The 27629-nt window shown below is 45.1% G+C and overlaps 1 protein-coding gene across 4 annotated transcripts; it reads left to right on the top strand.

Annotated features, from left to right (window-relative positions):
• The first annotated feature begins 810 nt into the window (after positions 1-810).
• Positions 811-27437, top strand: NTAN1 (N-terminal asparagine amidase). 4 transcript variants are annotated; one of them, XM_073647662.1, is made up of 10 exons: positions 811-985; positions 3465-3567; positions 6641-6706; positions 7379-7484; positions 7706-7779; positions 13573-13626; positions 19884-19937; positions 20308-20402; positions 21144-21257; positions 26537-27436. In XM_073647662.1, the coding sequence occupies exons 1-10, from the start codon at positions 905-907 to the stop codon at positions 26705-26707; spliced, it is 918 nt and encodes a 305-aa protein (XP_073503763.1). In that variant the 5' UTR covers positions 811-904; the 3' UTR covers positions 26708-27436. The 4 variants fall into 4 exon arrangements, with proteins under 4 accessions (XP_073503763.1, XP_073503762.1, XP_073503765.1 ...); XM_073647661.1 differs by having other exon boundaries at positions 20305-20402; positions 26537-27435; XM_073647664.1 differs by lacking the exon at positions 13573-13626 and having other exon boundaries at positions 26537-27437.
• The last annotated feature ends 192 nt before the right edge of the window (positions 27438-27629 follow it).

The raw sequence follows: 27629 nt of genomic DNA on the forward strand, positions 1-27629 counted from the left end.
TGTGTTTTTTAGTTTTTTAATATATAAATACTATTAAATTGTATATATTTATATACTTAATATTGAGACTAAAAATAAGTTTGTTTTTTTTTTAAATAGTTTGAATCACTCCCTTTATCTTCCTGTCCAAAAATAAATCAAAATAAGCAATATCTCCACTTCCATAAAAGTATGGTCTATCAAAAGGTAAAATTATTGAGCCCATAAGGTAAGAACATTAAGAGGAAAAAAAATGTCAAATTGCTGTTTTTTTGGTGGCTACAGATTGGGATTAAAATACATGTACAGTTTTGTTTTTTTTTAAACCACTAAAATGATTTAAAAAAAAAACAACCTCCTACATGAGGGTATGTTCATGCTTGGAATTTTGCTGCCATGTGTGAACGCACCCCAAGCGTGCTCTCTCCGTAACCGTACAGACTTGGAGATTTGGGTTTCCAGGTCATTATTATCATACAGGGAATACAGTGCGGTTTTTTTTAAACCTTGGAATTTTGTTCTTGGTTTTTCAGTACATTATATTGCAAAATGATACACGTTATTCAAGACAAGTAAAAAAACAAAGTGCAGAAATTGGTTACAGGAAGGGGTTAAGTTATGCGACAGCAGATGGGGGTCACCTGCCAGCCCTAATACCGCCATATCTGGCAGTAGTAGTAAAAAAAAAGGACGCCCCTCATCAACACCCGTGTCCAACAACACCCCTCTACCCCTTAGCTCATTTCTGTGACTGAGGGGTGAGCTGCAGGTTAACGCGGGGGACGCTGGGAATTGTAGTTCCGTTTCCAGTACCCCCTCATGCTCCCCTCCCACTTCCGGACTACAGCTCCCAGGAGGCACTGCGCGGCGCCCCGGCTAGCATTGTAGAGGAAGTTTGGCCGCAGTCAGTGGGAGTTTCGCAGTCATGCCGCTGCTGGTTGACAGCCGGAGGATGGAGGTCAGCCTGCCCGCCGCCCGGATCCTGCAGAGCAGCGCTCAGCTGCAGGTAGGAGGCGCTGTCCTCTATTGTGTCCTCCCTCCACTGTGCTGTGCGGGGGTCCTGGGGTCCATTCATATCAATGCATTGCAGAAAACCGGAAAGGACGAGACAGATGTGAACTCAGCGTTACCAGGGTAACTGGGGTAGCAGGATGACACTGCTGCAAAATCCTTTCTATAGGATATCAGCAGTATTTGTATAGCACTGACATATTCCACAGCGCTGTACACACAGTGTCACTCTCAGTCCCTATCCTTAGTGTGATCCTTAGCTGGATCCGAACCAAGGACCCAAGTACTGCAAAGCCACCCAGCCGACCCCTGAGAAACTGCGTCACCTGGCGTCTATAATACCCCTAATGGGCATCACCGGGGCAACGTAAGCGGAGAGGGTGCCCTATAAGGGGATGGTCCTACCATTCATCTTCAGGAGCACACCTGATTGACTGTTTGCTTGGTTTCCCCGGTGGTCTGCGCTGTGCCCTCCTGATGATTGATAGTTTGGATTAGTTGCATGGTTTCCCCGGTGGTCTGCGCTGTGCCCTCCTGATGATTGATAGTTTGGACTAGTTGCATGGTTTCCATGCTGGTCTGCGCTGTGTCCTCCTGATGATCGATAGTTTGGACTAGTTGCATGGTTTCCCCGCTGGTCTGTGCTGTGCCCTCCTGATGATTGATAGTTTGGACTAGTAGAATGGTTTTGCTGCTGCTCTGCGCTGTGCCCTCCTGATGATTGATAGTTTGGACTAGTTGCTTGGTTTCCCTGGTGGTCTGCGCTGTGCCCTCCTGATGATTGATAGTTTGGACTAGTTGCATGGTTTCCCCGCTGGTCTGCGCTGTGCCCTCCTGATGATTGATAGTTTGGACTAGTTGCATGGTTTCCCCGCTGGTCTGCGCTGTGCCCTCCTGATGATTGATAGTTTGGACTAGTTGCATGGTTTCCCCGGTGGTCTGCGCTGTGCCCTCCTGATGATTGATAGTTTGGACTAGTTGCATGGTTTCCCCGCTGGTCTGCGCTGTGCCCTCCTGATGATTGATAGTTTGGACTAGTTGCATGGTTTCCCCGGTGGTCTGCGCTGTGCCCTCCTGATGATTGATAGTTTGGACTAGTTGCATGGTTTCCCCGCTGGTCTGCGCTGTGCCCTCCTGATGATTGATAGTTTGGACTAGTTGCATGGTTTCCCCGGTGGTCTGTGCTGTGCCTTCCTGATGATTGATAGTTTGGACTAGTAGCATGGTTTCGCCTCTGGTCTGCGCTGTGCCCTCCTGATGCAGTTGCATGAGGCGGCTTCACCTCTGCAACATGGTAGAGCGCTGGGACACTTAAGTTTTCCAGAGCTATGATGATGAGTTCCAGTTCAGGAGAGAGCTTGTAACTGCTGCACTTCTTGCATAGGAGACCAGCCGCTTCTGATTATAGAGGTGGCCAGTTCCCTAGGCAACAAGCGGTAAATTATAGAATAAAAAAAATCCCTACATTCCGGAGAACGAAGAGGATGCTTAATAAGTAAGTAGCAAAGTTGCTTGTTTTTTTTACAAGAACTTTGCAATTTTAAGGGTTTAGGATGATGAGAAAACACCTTGATTAAACTCCGCGACTTTCCCTGCAGGCCGGATCCAGGTGTCCTGTAATCCAGGGTTATAATCTGTCTGTTGAAAGGTGTTAAGGTCAGGTTATTGGGTCTTTTAGGATTACACAATTTCGATTTGTCATAGTCCTGTTAAACTTCTCCATTCACATGTATGGAGCTGATCCTGCGATGTGCAGTCATGTCTAGTAATCCCACTATGTATGAGAATTGTATGCACCTGTGATATGTTGTGTAGAGTGGCTACTAAGTGGTGCTGTGAGGCTTGTATGGGTGTGCCTTGACTGTATCATGCCTGCACTAATGTGCCGGGACGTGCAGTGTAGCTGGCGCCTCTCCCAGATTCAGGGGATTACAGCACCTAGTATTTCATCAGAAGAGGAAATGTCTGGTGCTCACATTCCCGCTATAATGTAAGTGCTCGTACCAGCAAAAAGATCTTCCTTGGACCCCCGTGGATCATGAAAATAAAGGGGGCTGGCTGCAAGCATTGGTGTATCACGGTGTTTCCTTCACTCTTTTACCCTGAAAATGAACATGAAAACTAGCTGCAATAGGAAGGACTCGATGCCATCAGTGTTTGATTGCCAGGTGTGAGCCCACACATGACTTGGCTGCAGTACTGGGTGCAGCCACACTCATGTATGGCGCTATACTTGTGTACATAATAAAGAGATATGGCCCAGCGCCTTCATTCTACTGATAAACAGGGGTCGGCCTAAGGATGGTCTTGGAGAATGGTTTTAAAATTAGGTGTATTTCTCCACCGCCACAGTGTGCTTTCATAAGTGAGAGCCCCATCTGTTGTAATGGATGAAGTATCCCACTTACAGTTATTCATAGTAGAAAAGTTTACAAAATTGAGTTATATTTATATCTAATATTTGTAATCTCTAGGAACGAGCCAGAAACTTAACAAGCCAGCCCGCGCAAGTCATCGGGGCTAATGGATTCCTATATGTGCAACAACGGGAACTGGCTGCGACAACACCAGGCGACAGTACGTATCCCCCGGGTCCCACACCTTGTTACCCCACGTGCTCACTTGTGATAAGCATGCATTTAGGGGAGTGCTACCCCTCTATCATTTGGACGATGTCACGATCTATGTTTTGAATCCAGCAGTCACGGCGTCCCACAGATTAATACACTCTGCACTGTGTGTACAGTATATGGTACCACACTTGCTGTGTGCTATGCTTTGTGCAATGGTGGACAACCATAATGCCAGACGCACTGACTTCTGAAAAGTCACAGACCTTGAATGGAAAGAGATGCCTACGGTGGCCATACACTTTTTGCCATACGGTGGCCGTACACTTTTTTTGCTATTTGTCCTGACCCCTGTGTACTCAATGGGGAGGAAGGAGTAAGCTGCTGCCAGACAACTCTGGCAGCAGCTTTTTCTCATGGGAACAAAGGATTGATCACTCTGACATCTAACATACTCAATACTTATTTTCAGGGGGGAAAGTTGGAACACCCTAAAACACAGATGTTCAGCTTAGCCCCCTAATATATAGATTTCATGCAGCTTTACAAGAATAACAATTTTTTGGTCCAGCCATCTTTTATAATAAATATGGGTATTCTTGTAAAATTGTATGATGGAAGGGACCAGGATGGACAGTGTAAGAAGGGAGAACTGAGGAAAATGAGATTTGTGAGGTGATGTGATAGGCCTGCCTAAAAAAATGTGTTTTAAGGGCGTGCTTAAATCTAAGAAATCAGGAGTTAATCTGAGAAAAGTCTAGGAGACTGGAGTAAGAGGTTCAGATAATGGAGAATCTTAGTCTTGGTTCATCAGCAAATCAGAAAGCACGAGTAGGTGGTGGAAGGAGATGTAGGACAGTGCAGCACCATGGAAAACTTTCTGGGTGAGTTTGAGACATTTATATTGTACTCTATAGAAAAAGGGCATCCAGTGCAATAACTGGCACAGGGAGGAGGCATCAGTGTAGCAGCTGGACATGGAGACTGCCTGCTGCATTCAGGATAGATTGGAGAGCAATTAGTAGTTAGGTGCTGCAATTAAGATGAGAATGAATCCGGGTTCTCTAGGCATATGATATTGATATCCTATCTCTGTTCATCAGTGAGGATACAAGTAGTCAGACCCCCACTGATCAGTCGGTAGCTACAGCTGTCGGCGGTTGCCACCATAGAATGGAGCTGCACTGATCAGCTCTTCAATATGTAGCATCTGCTGCCGGATACTGCAGACCTTGCACAGTGCAGAGCAGCTCTGCTCATTGTTCACATCTGGCTGCCATCTAAGCTATGATTAGTAGGGGTGTGCAGGGTGTTGAATCCCCTCCAATCCTACAGATAGGCCATCGAGGTGTGCCTGGAGAACCCCTTTAATGCAATGTGTCTACATGTGTATGTTCAGTCTATATATAAACTTAATCTACAACAGGCAAAGGAGACAGCATGCTTCATTCCACGTTATAAATAGTGAGTGGCACACCTTGATCTTCTTTCTCGTTTTAGAGGGGAATTATCACCCTTTTTTATTAGTATGGATTTTTATGATGTTGGAGTCTTGTGTGTATATGACATGGCAGGACAGTAGTGGGGATTACACGGCTCTTACACTATAAAGGGAATGTTTTTGGCTGTTGCCTTCTGCAAGCTGTGAATGTAATCCTCTGCTATTCTAGATGTGGAGCCTCAGACACAGCGGACCCTTGAGATATCGATCTCAGGCCTGTGATAAGCGTGTACTGGAGGGTGGCACTAGGGTACGATGTGATGTGATTAACTTGTAATAAGTTTTATGAGCTGTTTATAAGGCAGCTGGACATGACATAAGGGTTAGTAGTGTTTCTACTGCCTGATGTTCAACCTTTCTCTGCCAATTCTACATTTTTTGTCACTAAATTATCTATAACCCACAATCTTAACTCTTTACATGCTGCGGTCATAAGCAACCGCTCCATGTTAAGGTGTATGACAGAGGTAGATCTCTTCCTCTGTCATTCCATAGGTTCCCCGCAGCACAATTGCGTGGTGCCGATGATTGGTATGGCAACCGTAGGCTTAACCATGGGGCATATTCTATTAGGCTGCCTGTTTAGGGTTCTTGGAGTCTATCTATCGTGAAAAAGTATTTGCCCCCTTCCTGATTTCTTATTCTTTTGCATGTTTGTCACACTTGTGTGATAAACATGCAAAAGAATAAGAAATCAGAAAGGGGGCAAACACTTTCACACCACTGTGTGAGTGTGTGTATATATATATATACATACACACATTTTTTTAATAGTGATTTTCTTGTGTTGTGACTTCATTAAAATGGCATAGGCATAAAAAATATCTGCTGCTTTTCGAGTCTGGTTGACTCTCAGTCGTGTATTACTGCAGACTTTTTAACCTTTTCATTACTTTGGTTAAGAAAGACCCAGGCATGATGAAAGCGGAGATCCCTTTTCAATGGGGTGACGGGGTTTGCCTTGCCAGTGCTATAGTCAGGCATTTTCCAGTATTCTAATATCAGACGTTCCCATCTGATAATAACGAATGGAAGTGGCTTTGTCCTCCCTGCGGTGCATTATAAAGGGAATGTATCCCGAGGAGTCTGTGCTGCGCTGTGGAGCTCAGGCAAGCATGGCTTTCATGTTTATTTCAGCAATATCTGAATTATGGCGGACGCCATAAGTGATCGTAGCTTTACATACAGATTTTTTTATGGCACCCCCTAGTGTTCCGTTAATCCCTTCTCTGATTGTCCACAGCGCTGGTGGTCACATATTCTCAGTCCCACCACCCAGATCTTCTTATATATGGCCGGTGGGGTAAATCTTGCTATTGTACAGGCCGGGCTATAGGAATCGCCACTAGAAGTGACTTTCTCAGCGGTAGACACATTAGGTGTACATTTTGGATGAAAAGAACAGCAGGGGGCGCCATAACAAATACATAACGGCAGTGCTTAGCACAGCAATATTATTATTATTATTATTATTATTATTATTATTATTTTTTTTTTTAACGATTCAAATTAAAAACTTTTGGTTTACGAATTTGTTATACAGAAATCTAATGCCCGTTTTCTTTCTCCTCCAATCCAGGTTCAATTTCCATCCTCGGATCGGAAGATGCAACTACTTGTCACATTGTTGTTCTCAGACACTCAGGTATGGAAGGAGCAGCCAGGAATTCTGCTACGGACCAGTGATGGCCCAAATATTGGAGATTTAAGGGGTTAATCACTTTATGAACAGTGAGGGATCCTCGCCTATTCTGAAGAGGCCAGAGTGATTTGTGGAGGAAAGGTAAAGTGCAGGGAAATCGGCCTGACCCCCACCGACTTTAAAAGTCCAAGGTGGGAATGACCCATGAAGGATTTTTCCACATCGGCATCGTGGCTTCGTAAAAAAAATAAATAAATAAATAAAAATAAAGCATGCTCCTGGTACTCATTGCTGCCACTCCTTTAACAGTACACGAAAAAAATAAATAAAAACCCTTCAAAATAAAGCAAAAAAATCAGGAAAAAAAAATTAAAATAAATAAAATATATATATATATATATATATATATATATATATATATATATATATATATATATATATATATATATATATATATATATATATATATATATATATATATATATATATATATATATATATATATATATATATATATATATATATATAATGTATATAAAACAAACAAAAGACATTATAAAAAATGACTGGGTCCTCTGCTGGTCTACAGGCTGCCACTTCCAAACAGGACAGGTGTGTGTCGGCTGCAGCCAGTGGTGGCGATCAACATATTAACCACGTGTGTCTCCCTTGTAGGAAGTGGGGCCACTTGTCTAGCGCACTGCGATGGATCAGATTCTGAAAATGAGGTGGCAGCCATTATTCAGGCTGTGACGTCATTAACAAAGACCACGGAAGGAAGGTGGGTTATTACTATTTTCTACACAAGGATTTATTTATTTTTTTTAACCTTCATTGTAAATAACTTTTAAATGTAAATGAAGTTGGATCTATTCAGAAGCTATGCTGGGAGTTGTAGTTATTGCTCCAGATGGTTGGGGACACCCATCACATCTCCATGGTCTTTTACCGTTTTCCATACAACGTGAATTTGCCCTGATGAAATGTTTTTTTAATTCCCAGACTAGAGCTGCACTTAGTCGGAGGCTTCAATGACCAGCGCCAATTGTCACTGAAACTCTCGCGTCAGCTTCTCAGTAAGTTCACTCATTGTAAGTAATATACATCTGACAGTATCTGTTCCTGTATTTCCCTATTATATGCTCCCCGTACTGTCACGCAACTTGATTTCATTTCAAGAGAACTTGTTAGAAATCTCTAAACCATTTATATGTCTGGGTGGCCCCTTAAGAAAATAAGCAAGTTGATCTCTTTATGATCGATGCTCCAGCAGCAAGAAATCTTGTGTCTACAGTGGGTACGGAAAGTATTCAGACCCCTTTAAATTTTTCACTTTATAACCATGTGATATTTCAGTTTTTCTTTTTAAATAAATTTGCAAAAAATGTCTACATTTGTTTTTTTTCAGTCAAGGTGGGGTGCAGAGTGTACTTTAATGAGAAAAAAAATGAACTTTTTAGAATTTACCAAATGGCTGCAATGAAACAAAGAGTGAAAAATGTAAAGGGGTCTGAATACTTTCTGTATCCACTGTATGTGTCAGGAAGTGCACTGAGGTGTGACGATGTACTTCATTTCCTCAGTCTCACGCTGTATTCCCTGCCTAGCGCCACTCTCTTCTGGTTCATTGACAGGTCATTGGCGCTGATATACGTCAGGGCATACAGCGTTAGGCTGAGGAGCTGTAAGGGCATCATCACGCCCCAATGCTTGTCCAGACACACAGATACTGAACCATTCACAGACAGAAGAGGGCCCCTGTGCAAGAACAATATTTTGGCCTTTTCAGTCCAATAGCTCATCATCACCTGCTTTTGAGGTGGACGTGGACCCCCTTTCCTCTTGGGTCCCTGTGCGGCTGCACCTATGGTTTGTCCGTCCCTGTAGTGAACTTGAAAACATGATTTTTTTGCTGCCAGAGCATCGTTTTGGGGGTCTTACAGGGATCAACTTGCTTATCTTTTAAAGGTCATATAGATGGTTTGGAAGCAAACAATTTTCTGACAGGTTCCATTTAACGTGACAAATCATTCCAGCATGCCACCAGTAGGTGTCTCCCATATAACTCGTCCACTGACTGTCTAGTGAACTGTCTCTAGCGAGCTTATCCAACTATTGGTGAGGAAGTGTCTATCTATTTATTGCACTACTAGTGTTGAGCATTCCGATACAGCGAATATCGGTCGATACCCGATATTTCAGTATCGGAGTTCCTATACTGAGTTCCGATACTTTTACAATATCGAATACCGGAATCAGAAGTTCACATAATGCCTGCGCTCTGCAGTGTCTCTGAAGGTTGACAAGCTGGATGGCAGCGCTCAGCTGCGATCCAGCTTGTCATCAGAATGCCATCCCAGCGTGGGAGAATTCTCTTGCTCAAGCGCTGACATTACATTATCTCCCTTACATTACAATTAAATGGAATAGCAGGAATTAATATTTTTTTAAGATGTTAATGCCACAGCCATGGTGGTTATGGCATTACAGTGGTTGCCCAAATCGATGGGAACAGTGCTCACAGTGAAACATGAAAAGCCGGCAATTCATCAGTGGCATATACCGGTACCCGACAATTTAGAACAGAAAGAATAGAGCTTCACACACAGATTAGATAGATAGAAACATGTCAGTCACATATATAATAAGTACAGTGATAGTGTTGGTTACTGTACTCGTCATTTAATGTTAAAATAAAGGATTTATTAAAAAAAAAAAATTGGCGTGGGGTTCCCCGTAATTTTAGTCTCTAGCGGAGGTTAAGCAGACGGCTGGGGCAGATGTTTGAAGCCTGGGAAGGGGGTAATACCCACGGAGCTTCCCAGGCTACTAATATCAGCCCCAGCTGAATACCTAGCCTTTACTAGCTATTAAAATGGGGGACCCCCAAAAAAATGACGTGGGGTCCCCCCTATTTTAATAGCTAGCAAAGGCTAGGCAGACTGCTGGGGGCTGATATTAATAGCCCAGGAAAGGTGCCATGAATATTGGCCCCCTCCCAGGCTAGAAACACCAGCCGTCAGCCGCCCCAGAAATGGCGCATCCATAGGATGCGCCAATTCTGGCACTTAGCCTCGCTCTTCCCACTGCCCTGTAGCGGTGGCAGTGGGGTAATAGGGCTGGGGTTGATGTCAGCTTATAATGCCAGCTGACATCAAGCCCAGGTTAGTAATGGAGAGGCGTCTATAAGACACCCCCATTACTAACCCCATAGTCAAAGTTAAAAAAAAAAACACAAACACCCAGAATAAAGTCCTTTAATTGAAATATACACACAATTCTTTATTGTTCTAAATTAAACCATACCTACCGTCACACCCATTCCAGCTGAAGCCAACGATCTCCTGCAATAAAAGAAAAATAATAAAGCAACATCATCCTTACCTTTCCATGGTTCACAGGACGGCTCCAGCTCTGCTACATTCACATGACAGGCTGGATCGCAGCAGAAAGCTGCCATCCAGCCTGTCATGCCGCAGGCAGACACTGAGGAGCGCAAGCATGCCTGCACTTCAGTGTCTGCCTGCGGCATGACAGGCTGGATGGCAGCTTTCTGCTGCGATCCAGCCTGTCATCTCGATGTAGCAGAGCTGGAGCTGTCCTGGGAACCATCGAAAGGTAAGGATGATGTTCGTTTATTTTTCTTTTATTGCAGATCTTTGGCTTCAGCTGGAATGGGCGTGATGGTAAGTATAGTTTAATTTAGAACAATAAAGAATTGTGTTTATTTCAATTAAAGGACTTTATTCTGGGTGTTGTGTTTTTTTTAAATACTTTACTAGAAATTCATGGCGGTCATGTCTAATATTGGCGTGACCCCATGAATTTCGGGCTTAGGGCCAGCTGATAATACCAAGCTGGCCCTAACCCCTTTATTACCCAGTGAGCCACCGCACCAGGGCCCTGGATGAGTTGGGAACAGCGCCAGAAGATGGCGCTTCTATGAATGCGCCATTTTCCGGGGTGGCTGCGGACTGCAATTTGCAGCGTGGGGGGGGGGCGGGGGGCAGAAAGCTTGGGCCTCCCTACGCTGCAGATTCCATCCCCCAGCTGCCTAGTTGTACCTGGCTGGACACAAAAATAAGGCGAAGCCCCACGTATTTTTTTTTTTTTAATTATTTCATGAAATTCATGAAATGAAAAAAAAAAAAAATTGATGTGGGGCTTCACACTATATTTGTGTCCAGCCAGGTACAGCAGGCAGGAACGGGCTGCCCCCAACCACCAGCTGCCTATTTGTACCTGGCCGGACACAACAATATAGGGAAGCCCTTTTTATTCTTAATTATTCAAAAAAAAAAAATACGTGGGGCGCCATCTTCTGGCACTGCACCCAACTCATCCAGGGCCCTGGTGCGCCATCTTCTGGCACTGCACCCAACTCATCCAGGGCCCTGGTGCGGTGGCTCACTGGGTAATAAAGGGGTTAGGGCCAGCTTGGTATTATCAGCTGGCCCTAAGCCCGAAATTCATGGGGTCACGCCAATATTAGACATGACCGCCATGAATTTCTAGTAAAGTATTTAAAAAAAAAAAACACAACACCCAGAATAAAGTCCTTTAATTGAAATAAACACACAATTCTTTATTGTTCTAAATTAAACCATACTTACCATCACGCCCATTCCAGCTGAAGCCAACGATCTCCTGCAATAAAAGAAAAATAATAAACCAACATCATCCTTACCTTTCCATGGTTCCCAGGACGGCTCCAGCTCTGCTACATCGAGATGACAGGCTGGACCGCAGCAGAAAGCTGCCATCCAGCCTGTCATCCCGCAGACACTGAGAAGCGCAGGCATGCTTGCGCTCCTCAGTGTCAGGCTGTGACGGCATCCAGATGAGTCTCTCACGCTCACCGCATGCGCAGGAGAATTCTCCCACGCTGTCAGTGACGTGCATAAGGTGAGCTGAGTTCATTGTCGGCTCATCTGGATGCCGTCACAGCCTGACACTGAGGAGCGCAAGCATGCCTGCGCTTCTCAGTGTCTGCGGGATGACAGGCTGGATGGCAGCGTTCTGCTGCGGTCCAGCCTGTCATTTGAATGTAGCTGAGCTGAAGCTGTCCTGGGAACCATGGAAAGGTAAGGATGAGGTTGCTTTATTATTTTTCTTTTATTGCAGGAGATCGTTGGCTTCAGCTGGAATGGGCGTGACTGTAAGTATGGTTTAATTTTGAACAATAAAGAATTGTGTGTTTATTTCAATTAAAGGACTTTATTCTGGGTGTTTGTGTTTTTTTTTAACTTTGACTATGGGGTTAGTAATGGGGGTGTCTTATAGACGCCTTTCCATTACTAACCTGGGCTTGATGTCAGCTGGCATTATAAGCTGACATCAACCCCAGCCCTATTACCCCACTGCCACCACTACAGGGCAGTGGGAAGAGCGAGGCTAAGTGCCAGAATTGGCGCATCCTATGGATGCGCCATTTCTGGGGCGGCTGACGGCTGGTGTTTCTAGCCTGGGAGGGGGCCAATATTCATGGCACCTTTCCTGGGCTATTAATATCAGCCCCCAGCTGTCTGCCTAGCCTTTGCTAGCTATTAAAATAAGGGGGGACCCCACGTCATTTTTTTTTTTTTTTTTAATAAATCCTTTATTTTAACACTAAATGATGAGTACAGTAACCAACACTGTCACTGTACTTATTATATATGTGACTGACATGTTTCTATCTATCTAATCTATGTGTGAAGCTCTATTCTTTCTGTTCTAAATTGTCGGGTACCGGTGTATGCCGCTGCTGAATTGCCGGCTTTTCATGTTTCACTGTGAGCACTGTTCCCATCGATTTGGGCAACCACCTCCCCCAATACATTCTATATTATTGTTAGTTGTTTTCCTTCATGTAGAATTAACCTACAAGGAAAGAAAGGGTTTATTTTCATTCCGATATTTCTGTCCCATTGACTTGCATTGGTTTCCGGTATCGGAATCGGCGATATCCGATACTTTTTGGGTATCGGCCCGATCCAATCCGATCCGATATTTCCTGATATCGGAAGGTATCGCTCAACACTATGCACTACTCAAAATGATAGGGATTCCAGTCTTCGGACCCACACCGATCAGTCTATATTTTATAAATGTAAGTGGAAAAACCTTTATTGAAAGGAATGTGAGAATTACAGCACAGCGTGGGGGTGTTTGTGTGTGTGTGTGCACCGCGGTGGGGGGGGTGCGCGAAGCGTGGGGGTGTGTTTGTGTGCGTGCGCGCATCATGGGGGTGTGTTTGTGTGTGTGTGTGTACACAGCGTGGGGTGTGTTTGTGTGTGCGCGCAGCGTGGGGGTGCGCTTGTGTGTGCGCGCAGCGTGGGGGTGCGCTTGTGTGTGTGTGCGCGCAGCGTGGGGGTGCGCTTGTGTGTGTGTGCGCGCAGCGTGGGGGTGCGCTTGTGTGTGTGTGCGCGCAGCGTGGGGGTGCGCTTGTGTGTGTGCGCGCAGCGTGGGGGTGCGCTTGTGTGTGTGCGCGCAGCGTGGGGGTGCGCTTGTGTGTGCGCGCAGCGTGGGGGTGCGCTTGTGTGTGCGCGCAGCGTGGGGGTGCGCTTGTGTGTGCGCGCAGCGTGGGGGTGCGCTTGTGTGTGCGCGCAGCGTGGGGGTGCGCTTGTGTTTGTGTGCGCAGCGTGCGTGCGCGCAGCGCGGTTGTGTGTGTGTGTGTGCCCCGTGGGGGGGGGGTTGGGGTGCGCGCAGCGTGGGGGTGTGAGTGTGTGTGTGCACAGCTGTTAGTGAGGGGCACAGGGAGTGATTAGCGCGGCCATGTAGTGAGCTACACCTGCAGCTAGACTGTGTTTTGCTGTTGACGGTTCCCTTCAGTTTCTAATTACTTTGTAATTAGATCAGTAACCAGATTTTTATATCCTGTTTTGTAGAAGCATTTCACAAACAAGCAGAGGACATCCACCTCGTCACATTGTGCGTTACAGGTCTGTGACTTTCCACTGCTTCCGATCTGCTAGGCCGCGTCATGAAATGTTGCTGGATTTCATTATGTCATCCAGAACTGATTATCTTGATGGCTCCTTGGATTCTTTGGACTTTTGATTGTTTGGCCGGACTAAGTTAGAACCCACCCGCAGTACAAAATGTCATCTTTGGGCCTGGTGCACATGGCACCCACTTGTATGCCCAATTTAGCACTTTAATGAATTGTATGTGTGTGGTGTAGCAATATACAGACGTGGGCAAAATTGTCGGTGTCCTTTTGGTAAAGTAACAAACTCAGTGGTCACTGAAATAACTTGAAACTGACAAAAGTAATTTTCAGTTAAATTTATTGAATATCAACTGATGAGAATCGGACATTTGCTTCTGAATTATGGCCCAACAGAAAATTGTTTAAAAAACAAAAACAACCCCCCCCCCCCCCCCCCTCAAACTATTGAAAAAGGCCTGGACAAAAATGATGGCACCCTTAACTTAGTATTTTCTTGCACAACCTTTAGACCAAAAATTTTGTCCTCGTGTGTGTGTGTGTGTGTAAGTAAGCTGCCGGCCGGTTAATAACCCAACACTCAGGACAAGCTGGACCATGGAATTAGATTATCCAGAGTGAATTTCTCAAATATATTTGTCTGTAACATAATGTAAGTGCAGTCATTTAGAATATCTATCAGCTAATCCAGATTAGTAGTATGAGCATTATTGTACAAGTGAGGGATTAGAGCTCTTATTTTTTTCCCCAAATCTTCTGCTTCTGTTCACAAAGTTCAAGCTTTCTGCTTATTTAAAGGGTTATTCCCCAAATCGCAACACAGTCTTGTAAATGTGTCTGTATACACACACATATATGATCATATACAGACTGACACATAGATTTATGTATAATATTTATTCGTTTGTCTTTATAAAACATGTCGCCATATTGATGCTTACAGCAAAATATGAAATCTGTCTGGCTAAGTATTATACATGTCCATACAGTGAATGGAAGCATAGAGTGAATTTTAAACCTATAGATTAGCTTGAAGATAATCCTCTTTAATCTTTTGCTATATGGATCAATATAGAGACATGTTTGTTTTCATAATAATGATCTTTAAATCGGCATCAAGCTGCCAACAGATCAATATAAAATTGCTAATTCCGCTCTGTCAACAGCTTGATGCCGATTAACAGATCATGGGTATAATAACAATCATGTCTCTATATTTGTCACGCCAGGTGTGAGTGCAACAGAGGGGAAAGGGAGCAAGAGGTGACCTCCTAATCTGGACTAGCGTCACCCTGTCTCTCCCTAACGTCCCTATGCAGCCTCCACAGCGGTCGTCGATCACGTGCCTCGCCCTACTATCCCTGGCGTAAGGCTATAGCTGGGGGTGGAAGGAGATGAGCACTAGTCAACCTCCGCTAGCACTCTAAAGACAAAAGGGGTAGACAACACAGGGGAATTTCAACTTCGCTTTAGAAGAAACTCCCAACAGGGCACACGGCCTCAAGACTCCTAAGAGGACGTGATGCTACTTCAGCCAAGTTCCAAGTAGGAATGAGTATAACCGACTACGCCCACCTAGACACACCAGGTATATATACACTCAGACTAAAGGGAGGTAGTTGCTGGGTCCTAAACACAGCCTCCTATCTAGGCAGCTGTCTGCATTGCCAAACGTGGAGATCTCCTGTAAACCACTGCAGGGCGACTGTCTGTCACCTCTGACACACCCGTAACAATATTGATGCTTATGGCAAAAGATAAAATCTGTCTGGCTGAGTATTATATATGGCCATACAGTCTACGGATGCATGGAGTGAATTTTAAACAGATTAGTTTGATGCTGGAGCAATTTTACACATGTACTGGAAGCCAAGATACAACTGTGAGACAACAATTCAGAGAGGGGAGGCTACAAGCGAACAGGGGCAGAGGCCTGCAGCACTGAGGAGAAGCAAGGTGCTGCTGGGAAATGTTGTTTTAGCAGTAGTTTGCTGGCTGCATGGATTGGCAGATGGAGATGGAAAAAAGACACAAAGATTCAAGAAAGACTCTTCCTGTTGGGCTTATCTGTAAATTAACAATAAGTTTGCATTTACTGTGCTCTGTGAAAAATAATGCAATTATAGGAATAACCCTTTTAATACAGCTCCATTGAGATCAACAATACATCTTTCTTCATTAACTCCCTTCTGTTCCCTTAGCGATGGCTGCAGACAGCCAGAATTTATAATTTTTCTCTATGGCTGCGCACAGAGAAGCCTTTATAGAGAGATAAATTAATCAGCACAGAATCTTGGACATGAAAATGATATAATAGTGTCAGGTACACGTTATAGATGATGTGAAAATGGCACTCTAAGAGTAGATTTAATGAATATTAACCGCTTCGCGACGCCCCACTGTATATAAACGTTGGCGCTGCCTGGGCTCTGTGCTGCGCCGACGTTTAAAAACGGTGGGTGGTCCTGCGGCACTCAGGACCCCCAGGGTCCTGCAAGCGCTGCGGTACCGGTTCAGAGCGATAGCTCTGACATGTGGCATCATGGGGACCTGATTGGATCAGGTCCCCATGATGATGACCTGTTCCTATCTTCTAGATGCCGTGATCCATAGCGATCGCGGCATTTAAAAGATAGTGACAGCTGGTGGTCGGCTATCGGGACCCCCCCACATACCTTAGTAGCGGCGGGGATCCCGGTGCTGTGACCTCTGACATCATGGAGACCTGATTGGCTCAGGTCTCGATGGCTGGTGTGACGCTGACAATCAGAGAGATCACTAGGGAAGTTTGTTTTAGCAACAAACTTTCCCGGGCGATCTGGCTGATAAATACACTGTTTCTCCTCGGATCTCAGTGAGAGAGCAGAGGAGAAACAGTGTGACAAGAGCTGTCAGCCTTGCCACAGTAAAAGTGAAAAGAAAAAAGAAAGTAAGAGTTAGGGTTAGTCAGGTCAGTCCTGGCCTGGCCTGACCTGACTGGCCTGGCCTGACCTGACTGGCCTGGCCTGACCTGACCTGGCCTGACCTGACCTGACTGGCCTGACCTGACCTGACAGTCCAGTCCAGTCAGGCCAGTCCAGTCCAGTCAAAAAATATAAAAATAAAATGGCCCGTCAGACTTATACCGCAGAGGAGGTATATGCCCTGCTATGTTCTGACACTGACAGCGCAATCTCAGATGGAGATATGGATTTTGAGGGCTTTAGTAGCGGCGACACTGAGAGCTCAGAAATGAGCAGTGATTTTGGTCCATCCTCAAGCCCAAGGACCAGTACAGCAATAGGGGCAAATAGCGCTACTGGAGAAATGTCTCCAAATCAGGGAACACTGCCCAGTACAAGCGCTGTCCCTGCTACTAGTGAATTGGCGCACGCCAGTGTACAAGGGGCTTTGCCACATGATATAGCATTTCCCAGATGGGAGGCTTCGGATTCGGCTGCTCCATTCAGCCATTCCTGGTATAAATGTGGAGGTGGAAGATTTTGGGCCAATTCATTATTTTAATTTGTTTTTTACAGACCGCTTGCTAGAGCATATTGTCGTGCAAACAAATTTATACTCGTCCCAATTCATAAGCCAGAATCCCCGATCTTACTATGCTAGGGCAAATTTATGGACACCAACTAATGTCCCGGAAATAATAAAAATTTTTAGGACTTACATTTGCCATGGGGCTTGTTAAAAAACCGAGCATTCGATCCTACTGGTCCAACCACCCTGTTCAAGCCACCCCTATGTTTTCAGTCATTCTGCCTAGGACCCGTTATGAAATGCTCATGCGGTTTTGGCATTTTAACGACAATAGTCAATGCCTGCCCAGAAATGCCCCAGAACATGACAGGTTATATAAAATTAGACCCATCATTGAAAATTTGTCAGAAAAATTCTGAAGGCTCTACACCCCAACACAAAATATTTCTATAGATGAGTCCCTTGTAAAATTCAAAGGAAGGCTGCACCTCAAGCAATTTATCCCATCTAAAAGGGCAAGGTTTGGAATAAAGATCTATAAAATGTGCGAAAGTTCAACCGAACACACATCCGCTTTCCGCATATATGAGGGGAAAGATAGCCAACTAAACCCACCAGGATGCCCTACTTATCTGGGGACATCTGGAAAAATTGTTTGGGAGCTGATAAGTCCATTTTTTCAAAAAGGCTACAATCTATATGTGGACAATTATTACACCAGCATACCCCTATTTAAAAGTCTGGTTGAACACAACATCGGGGCTTGTGGGACCATTCGTAAAAACCGTCAGGGGTTTCCACAACCATTGGTCAACCAAAAGTTCCAAAAGGGGCAGTCAGGGGCTGTACGCAACGGAGAGCTGCTTGCCCTGAAGTATAGGGATAAGAAGGATATTTTTGTCCTCAGCTCGATCCACACAGATGCCACAAGGGCCACTGTAGAACTAGGATCCACCACTCCGAAGCAAAAACCTGTGTCAGTCATTGACTACAACACACACATGGGGGGTGTGGACCTTGCAGACCAGGTTCTACAGCCATACCAGGTATCAAGAAAGTCCTATACCTGGTATAAAAACTTGGTTATTTATTTGTTTCAGGTGGCCACATACAATTCTTTTGTGTTCTACAAAAAAGCAGGAAATTCAGATCCTTTTCTTGACCATCAAGAAAAGGTAATTGAAAATGTTGTTTTTGAAAGTGTTAGCCCCGCTCATCCATTAGAATCTGAGGATGTGAAAAGACTCACTGAGCGACATTTTATTGCACTTATTCCAGCAACGGAAACGAGAAGGAACCCCCAGAAAAGATGTCGTGTATGTACTAAGAGAGGAATGAGGCGTGATACCCGCTACTATTGCCCACAATGCCCATCATTGCCAGCCTTATGCGTCACTGACTGCTTTAAAATCTACCACACAGAACCACGTTTTTAAACTGTAAAAATGTATCTCATTATGTCATTCAAACATTTGGTTCATTTAGTGAATGACACATTCGAGTAGAGCTCACTTAATTTCCAGGGGGGGGGGGGAGGTTTCTCCAGAATCTAAACCTTCCATTGTGTGCTTGTTTCTGGAAATCATCCATTGAGTTAAAATGGTCACTAAACCCATAGATGAATTCCCAGAGGGGTGTCATTTCCAAAATGGGGTCACTTCAGGGGGGATTCTTTAATTCTGGTACTTAGCGCCTCTGAAAAGTGCCAGAACAGCAGAATCCCCCCTGAAGTGACCCCATTTTGGAAATGACACCTCTCTGGGAATTCATCTATCTACTTATTTTCCCACCACTAGATTAATTTATACAGAGGATTAGATTGTAAAATTCGGTCACTTGTTGGGGGTTTCCTCTGTTTAGGCACCTCAGGGGCTCTCCAAATGCAACATGGCGTCCGCTATCGATTCCAGTCAAATTTCCATTCCAAAAGTCAAATGGCGCTCCTTACCTTCCGAGCCATGCCGTGCGCCCAAACAGTGGCTTTGCACCACATATGGGGTATCAGCGTGCTCAGGAGAAATTGCACAACACATTTTGGGGTCCATTTTTTCTGGCTGCCCTTGTGAAAATTAAAAATTTGAGGTTAAAGTAGCAGTTTTGTGAAAAAAAAGTTAAATGTTCATTGTTTTCTTCCACTTTCCAAAAATTCCTGTGAAGCACCTGAAGGGTTAATAAAGTTCTTGAATGTGGTTTTGAGGACCTTGAGGGGTGCAGTTTTTAGAATGGTATCACTTTTGGGTATTTTCTGTCATAAAGGCCCCTCAAAGTCACTTCAAATAAGATGTGGTCCCTAAAAAAATGTTGTTGTAGAAATGAGAAATCGCTGGTCAACTTTTAACCCTTATAACTTCCTAACAAAAAAAAAATTTTGGTTCCAAAATTGTGCTGATGTAAAGTAGACTTGTGGGAAATGTTATTTATTAACTATTTTGTGTGACATATCTCTCTGATTTAAGGGCATGAAAATTCAAATTTTGAAAATTGCAAAATTTTCAAAATTTTCGCCAAATTTCCGTTTTTTTTTTTTTCACAAATAAACGTAAGTTATACCGAAGAAATTTTACCACTATCATGAAGAACAATATGTCATGGAAAAACAGTCTCAGAATCAGGGGGATCCGTTGAAGCGTTCCAGAGTAATTACTCCATAAAGTGACAGTGGTCAGAATTGAAAAAATTGGCCCGGTCACGAAGGCAAAAACAGGCTCTGCCGCGAAGTGGTTAATTTCCAGAAATCTGATTGTGTTAAGATGACTCCATATCCTTTCCATTCCTCAGATATAAATGACCGGAAGGAGGATGGTGTTCACCTCCCAATTATTTATGGCCTAGGTAAGTTCTTGTTCTCTTGAGCTACCTGTATGTACAGACACTTATGTGGTAACACATCAGACACACTTGTACATACACATTATATATATATATATATATATATATATATATATATTATAATATATTCACATCACACTTATTCCTGTGTATTTTCTTCTATGAAGGAAAAGGATGGGGGAGTACAGACTACAATATTCATTTGTCACCAGCAGATGGCAGATAGCATTGCATAGAAGAGGAGACATGGGAGCATGCACATTTAATAACCTCCTCTTGGGTGGTCTCCTGATATCGGAGCTTTTGAGGAAATACAGCGTGAATTCATTTTTTTTTTTTTTTTTTTTTTTTTTTTTTTTTTTTAATTCAGCAGTAAATGTTAAGACAGGAGAAATCTGCAAGGCAAAATTTGAGGATCGTCAACCGGATGAGGATTTGCGCTCTGCCTACATTCTTGCAGGAGGAGATGTAAGGTTTTAGGATCTATACTCCTCTATTTATTGCATTGGCAGCTTAGTTCGTTATCCTTCTTGTTTGTACGTGATGGTATTAGATGCAAAAAAATGTATTTTTTTTTCCCGCTTAATTTTAAAGTACTCTGGAATATGTCGGCGCTATACAAATAAAATTATCATTTATTTATGACTAGGCCTATATAATTTCTTTTATCTGAATGAATTTACATATTTAGGTAGCATTTGCAGTAAATCTACCATAGAAAATGGATTTAATTTTAAAGTAGATTTTCCAGATTCTGCAAATAAAGTTTATACTTTGTATAATGAGAAATTACACTATTTTTTTCCCGGTTTTTAAGCTTGCTGTCATTCAATTCAATTGGGAACCTTAATTGCTTCCTTCCATTGATTACCGTCTCTCCTGGTCATGTAGGGCACACTACAAGACATGGATAACTGTACGATGTGCACTTATGTGTCCAACACATGATCAGATTGTATCCACTGACTGTAATAATAAAAGCTCCTATTGACCAGCTTTGTATACCTTGTTCTTGACATGCGGACATAAGTCTGCTGCTGCCAATCACAGGCTGCAGCGTTGGCCTGAAGAGGAAGCCTGGCGGAAAACCGGGCAGCACAGGAAGACAACCTTTAAAAAAAAATGTGTCAGGCAGGGAAACACTATAATAAGTATTTTAGCTGGAATGGTAATACAGGAGTAACACTGGTGTTGGTGTCTTGGTCTTAGATGGTGAATATCTATGACGCAGGATCGGAGCAGCTAAACATTGGGCCTTATTCCTGGGTGCCTTTCCCAAACATTGCATTTTGGCTGGATCAGGAGGACAAGGAGATACTTGATGTGAGTATATTCGCACTCATTCAGCTGATGCCACCATTACTAGGGGTAAGCGTTTCATATGGTGACTTGGGTAGTGTCAAACCCTTGTGAAATGTAAGATCCATTCCGTGCGCTTGAAAGTTTGCTGTTCTGCTAATTATCGGCGGACACATTTTATAAAACGTGCGATGCATCTCTCATAAAAGGCGCACAGTGCTAAAACTATGGGGCCTGGACTGCCTAACCAACAGACGATCATGGTGTTTGCTTATAGCCACCACTAGAGGGCGCTCATTGCATGAACATTGTGTACTGCTCCCATGATGAGGACATTGACTTTTAGTCTCAATCCAGCATTATTTTTTTTTTATTTCAGCATTTGATAGTGATCAGTAATGTATGTTCAGTGTATTCATTAAAATATCAGTTGCAGTCTTCTGCTGTTTCCAGTGCCGCTCTGGTTATCTCCAGAATCATGTGACCCCAGTTGTCTGGCTGGCCCACTAGTGTTGGTGTGGACCAGAAGACACTTTCTCAATCTAAGGTTATGTTCACACATTCAGTATTTAGTCAGTATTTTACATCAGTATTGTAAGCCAAAACCAGGAGTGGGTGATAAATACAGCAGTGGTGACGTGTTTCTATTCTACTTTTCGTCTGATTTTGGCTTACAAATACTGATGTAAAATACTGAACGTTGATTGAGACTCTGAACAAGGCTTGTATAGCATTACATTAAGAAATGAATTGTGGTCCATGTGTGAGCTGACAATAAAGAGCGGCAATGATGTGATGCAGGCGAGGGAGCCGAGCAGCGCTAAAAACGGCAAATGACAGCGGTTTTAAAATTGAGCTCTTCTACAAATACAGTCCAATCTTTCTCTTTTCCCCATGACTGCACCACGGAGAGAGGGGATCCGCCCTTCAAGGACAGGAAACCTACAGATAAAAAGGGCGGCACCTCTCTCCCGCATCAGTTGGTTTCCTGTCCTTGACAGGGACCTAGGGATGAAAAATCCTGAAGAAACGAAGAAAAAAGATTTTACTTACCAGGCCCGACCAGTCTGACTCAGGCAGCGGGGGTTCCCTGCCTCGGCTGGTGCGGTGTCCTGAAGCGCCACAGCTGGGGTCAGCGGGCCTCCAGGGTGGCAGGGAGACGCGAAGCTGAGCCGCGGTCTCCTGTGGCGTCGGTCCCAGGTGGTAAGTATACGGGTCCGGGGCTCGGGTTGGAGTAGGCCTGAACCCTGGGCCCAGGGTACCTGGGCCTTGTGCAGCGTGCGCCCCGCATGCTTGCCGGATAGCGATTCGGCGTTTGGGCGGGTGCGCGCGCGCGCTGACGCTCCCCCACTCGCGCGCCGGAAGTGACGCGGGAGGCGCCCGGAAGTGACGCGGCCACAGATCCCTATGGGAGCGGCGCGTTCAAACGCGCGCGCGGGAAAGGCTTAACATGTAGGACACAGCGGTGCCCTGGCCAGAGGGGGGTGCTCCCCGCATCGGTGGGGGAGAGGGCGGTCCCCTGCATAGCTTAAATAGCCAGGGAAGCAATGGGAAAATGCTTCCTGGCATACGTTGCGTTCAGCAGTATGAGTGACCAGGAGCCCCAGGAGGTGCAGCCCCTGCGCCCCCACTCACCATCTCCATCGCCTCAGAGGAAACGCACGACAGGACCCTCCAGCGGCCCTCCGCGTCAACATACTCAAGGTGACGGAGGAAGCGGTCGGTCCGGCAGGTCTTCTTAGCGTGGCAAAGATTCCGGCACGGCATCAGCCTCGGCGAAAGACCCAGCTACCAGAGCAGGCTCCTCTTCGAATGCGGTATTCCCTCTCTCTTTCGTCTGGGCGGTAAGTGATCTTCGTGAAAGTTCACTTGTAACTTAGGCCCTCCCCCCTCCCTTTTTTCTTCTTAGGGAAGGAAGAGCACGGGGAAGTTTAAACACAGGGCCTGCGCACTTTGCGCAGCGGATCTACCCACCACATGACAAAAGAGACTATGTAGCTCATGCATCGAGGAGACCCCTAAGTTTGCTACCGAGCTCAGATCCCTGATAAAATCGCAAGTCGAAGATACCTTTAAATCCCTCCAAAAGGGGGGGGGGGAGAAGCATAAAAAAACTAGGTACCTTTCCCCGGTGTCAGAGTCTAGTAAATCAGATGAGGAAGTTGCGGTATCTGAATCATCCTGTTCATCATCTGCTTCCTCATCTTCAGAGGACGGGGGTCGTAACTGTTTCCCTATAGACGGAACAGATAGCTTAATCAAAGCAGTTGGGTCCACCATGGGGTTTGTAGATCCTCACCCCAAAAAGTCCATCCAAGAGATAATGTTCAGTGGCTTAGGTCAGAAAAGAAAGAGATCCTTCCCTCTTAATGATCAGGTACACGATCTGATTGAGAGAATGGAAGAAGCCAGAGAGGAAAGGGTTGTTGGCCCCGAAAAGGAAATACCCCTTTGAGGACCCTGTATGCTCTTTCTGGAATAAAGCGCCAAAAATTGACGTGGCGATAGCCAAAGCCTCTAAAAAATATTCCCTGCCGTTTGAAGACATGGGGGTACTCAAAGGCCCTATGGACAAAAAAGCGGACTCCTTTCTGAAAGGAGCCTGGGAAGCGGCAGTGGGGGGGGGGTTAAAACCTGCAGTGGCAGCCACTTGCACAGCCAGATCCTTTATGGTTTGGCTGGACCAGCTGGAATCTCAGCTAAAAGACAAGGCTTCAAGGGAGGATATTATAGGGGCCATCCCTGTGATGAAAGGCGCAGCGGCTTTTCTGGCAGACGCCTCAGCCGACTCCGTCAGACTGGCAGCCAGAGCAGGGAGTTTTTCAAATGCAGCTAGGCGGGCCCTATGGCTCAAATGCTGGCCAGGCGACCTCCAAACAAAATCCAAACTGTGCTCCATCCCGTGTGAAAGGGAATTTTTGTTTGGATCTATCCTGGATGACATCCTGGATAAAGCCGGGGATGACAAAGAAAACGATTTCCGGTCCTCTCCGGTTAATCATTCAGGAAGGCTTTTCGGAGCAGAAAATTCATGCGAAGGAGGCCCCCCAAAGATCAGGATAGGTGGGAAGATAGGAGACAGAGGAAGGCCAAGGGGTTTATGTTCAACAGGCCCCTTAGTGACAACAAGAAGCCCGCCCAATGAAACGCAGCCACAGGTGGGGGGAAGACTGCTCCATTTCCTCCCAGCCTAGGAAAAGATTTCAAATGTGGGCTGGATTTTGGGCCTGATAAAATCTGGGCTAAAACTCCAGTTCCTCTCCACTCCTCGAGGAAATTTCACAGTAACCCCCCGTAAGGTCCTCAGTGGTAGAGCAGTTGTCTCTAGAACAGGAAGTCCGAGACCTAGTGGACAGAGCAGTCCTGCAGGAGGTCCCAGCTCAGGAGGCAGGCGAGGGTTTTTACTCCCCCCTATTCCTCAGGAGAAAACCGGACGGTACACTCCGGACTATCGTGAACCTGAAGAAATTGAACAAGTTCTTGAATATACAACCTTTCAAGATGGAATCAATAAAAACTTGTGTGAAATTACTGTTTCCAGGCTGTTTCATGACGGTCTTAGACCTAAAAGACGCCTACTATCATGTCCCCATTCACAGAGACTACCAGAAATTCCTGAGGGTAGCAATACCAATAAGGGGCACAATCAGACACTTTCAGTATGCGGCTCTTCCCTTCGGGTTAGCAATAGCCCCAAGAGTCTTCACGAAAGTGGTGTCGGAAGTCATGGCTCATCTGAGGACCTTGCTGCAGAGTAGGAAACCTGTAACTACTAGGCTCTACGGGAAAACTTGGAAGAAATTCCTTTCCTTTGCAGGTACGGATATAGTAGGGGAGGCCCCCGTGGTTACCATCCTGGAGTTCTTTCAGAGGGGGTTGGAGCTGGGGTTGACCACGAGCATGCTGAAGGTTCAGGTGGCAGCTCTGGGAGCCCTGTATAACTGCAACCTGGCAAGGGATAGATGGGTCTCCAGGTTCATCAGGGCATCTCATAGATCCAGACCCATCCCCTCCTGGAAGGCTCCTCTGTGGGATTTAAATCTTGTTCTTTCAGCCCTGACCAGAGGCCCCTTTGAACCACTAGGGGAAGCGTCCCTTAAAATCTTGTCCCTTAAGACGTCCCTTCTGGTAGCCCTCACCTCGGCTCGCCGCATTAGTGACATCCAAGCATTATCCACGGGACCCCCCTTTACGCAGATTCTAGACGACAGAGTGACGCTTAGGACCGACCCAGCGTACCTTCCTAAGGTGGGATCCCTTTTTCACAGGTCACAGGAGGTCACCCTCCCTTCCTTCTGCGCAGCCCCAAAAAACAAGGGGGAAGAGGCCCTTCACACCTTGGACGTCAGGAGGTGCATTATGCAATATTTAGAGGCCACATGGGAGTGTAGGAAGGGCAGGGCTCTTTTTGTGTGCTTCCAGGGATCTCTGAAGGGACAGAAAGCTTCCAAGGGGAACCCTGGCGAGGTGGATAAGGGAAGCCATTTCCCTGGCTTATTCCTCAAGTGAGGAAACAGCGCCAGTGGGCCTAAGGGCTCACTCGACGAGGGCAGTGGCAGCCTCCTGGGCAGAGAAGGCTGGAGCTTCTATCGAACAGATATGTAGAGTGGCGACCTGGTCTTCTCCCCCCACGTTCTTTAAACACTACAGGCTGGTTCTAACATCGTCTTCAGATCTTACCTTTGGTAGAAGGGTTCTGAAAGCGGTGGTCCCTCCCTAATCTTCAGTGCTCTGCAATCTCTCCGTGATGCCGTCATGGGGAAAGAGAAAGAGCAGTTACTTTTCTCAGCCCTTTTTTCTTACACATGGGTGTGCACAATCGTTACTACCTGTTTGTTTAGTCACAGGGTGTGTCTAAAATAAATAAATAAAAAATACATATATAATATATATAAATAAAAATGCCATATTTGGTGTTACTAACGTGGCGGTGCTCTGTAAACCAACTGATGCGGGAGAGAGGTGCCGCCCTTTTTATCTGTAGGTTTCCTGTCCTTGAAGGGCGGATCCCCTCTCTCTGTGGTGCCGTCATGGGTTCCGAGAAATTTCGTTACCGGTAAGTAACTACTCTTTTTAGATGACCCCCCCCCCCCCCCTCCCACGCCCCAAAAAAAGTCTCTTATGGTGAAACGTAATCACCAGGAATCTGGCCTATATATAGGGTGGCCTCCTGTAGAGCTTTCGCTCTGTTGGGGCCGCTATCTGCCTTTGTGCCGGCCATGAATAAAGTAGGTACATTGTAGCAAGGCAGCCATCACATGAACACACTGTGCACCACTCACTACTTTTCTTCTATTTTGCAGTGTTTTTCTACATCTCCTCAGGCAGAACCTCCACATTTTGTCCAACACATGAAATCTTCACTCCGGTATCTAAAGGACAATCCACGTCCACAAGTATCTGTATTTCCTGACGGAAAGCCCCGCTCTTACAAGAAACAAGCCGATGGCCAATGGGAAAGGATTAAAAGCTGATTCATTAAAGAGCTTATGTAGGAGTAAAAGAAAGCTAAACTTTTTTCCTGGAAGTAGCGCCACTCTTGTTCATGGACTGTGTGACATTGCAGCAGAAAAAGCAGGTTTTTTTTTTTTTTTTTTCATTTGTGGCTGAACCATATGGACCATACCTTATGTCTATGCAATTGACTTATTGCCAGTGCAAGAAAAACACTGACCAAAAAAAGAGCTTGGTGATTGTATGTTTCTTAAGACAGGATTTGCACCAGCTCATTATTTCACAGCTTTGGTTATGTATTAGGTATATTCCCTATTAAACGCCACAATGATTCTATATATAAAGCTAAGTGCATATACCTGATTTATTATCTGGATTTACTCTGTAGGTAGATGTGAATATGTGCAGAGATGTGTAGAGGTTTTTGCTGCGGTCACATTCATCTGCATCAAACCACGTGATAACTGCAGAAATTATACACACAGAATTGAATTTTCAGTTGCTGAAATTTTCTGCTTATGAATATAGCCTTATACTGCAGAGCAGCATTCACGGTTCTGCAGTTTGGATTGCTGCTTCCATTGAGTTTTTTTTTTTTTTGCTCCAGGAGCGATGCACTAATAACACACCCTAGAGGAAAACTATATATGTACTATTTTAGAATTGGGCGTGTACTGATGGTTTCCAATATCCACCAACAGAATTGTGATTGGAGGTGTGTTCAATAAAGGACTAGATTTGTATATAAATTGTGTTACCGAGCACTTCATACAGATTTTATTGATACAAAAACTGTAAATGAATTCCGAAGTGAACGCTCAGTATTGCCACCTAAACTCTCCTTTGTTACATCTTCTTAAGGCCCCTTTCACATTGCGTTCTTGCCCACGTTCATTGGTCCCATTGGGGCTCGCGTCCGAACCCCCCACAAAACGGGCTTCA

The sequence above is a fragment of the Phyllobates terribilis genome, unplaced genomic scaffold (assembly GCF_046119375.1).
Source record: "Phyllobates terribilis strain yellow unplaced genomic scaffold, ASM4611937v1 Scaffold_9__5_contigs__length_417890890, whole genome shotgun sequence".
Taxonomy (NCBI): domain Eukaryota; kingdom Metazoa; phylum Chordata; class Amphibia; order Anura; family Dendrobatidae; genus Phyllobates; species Phyllobates terribilis.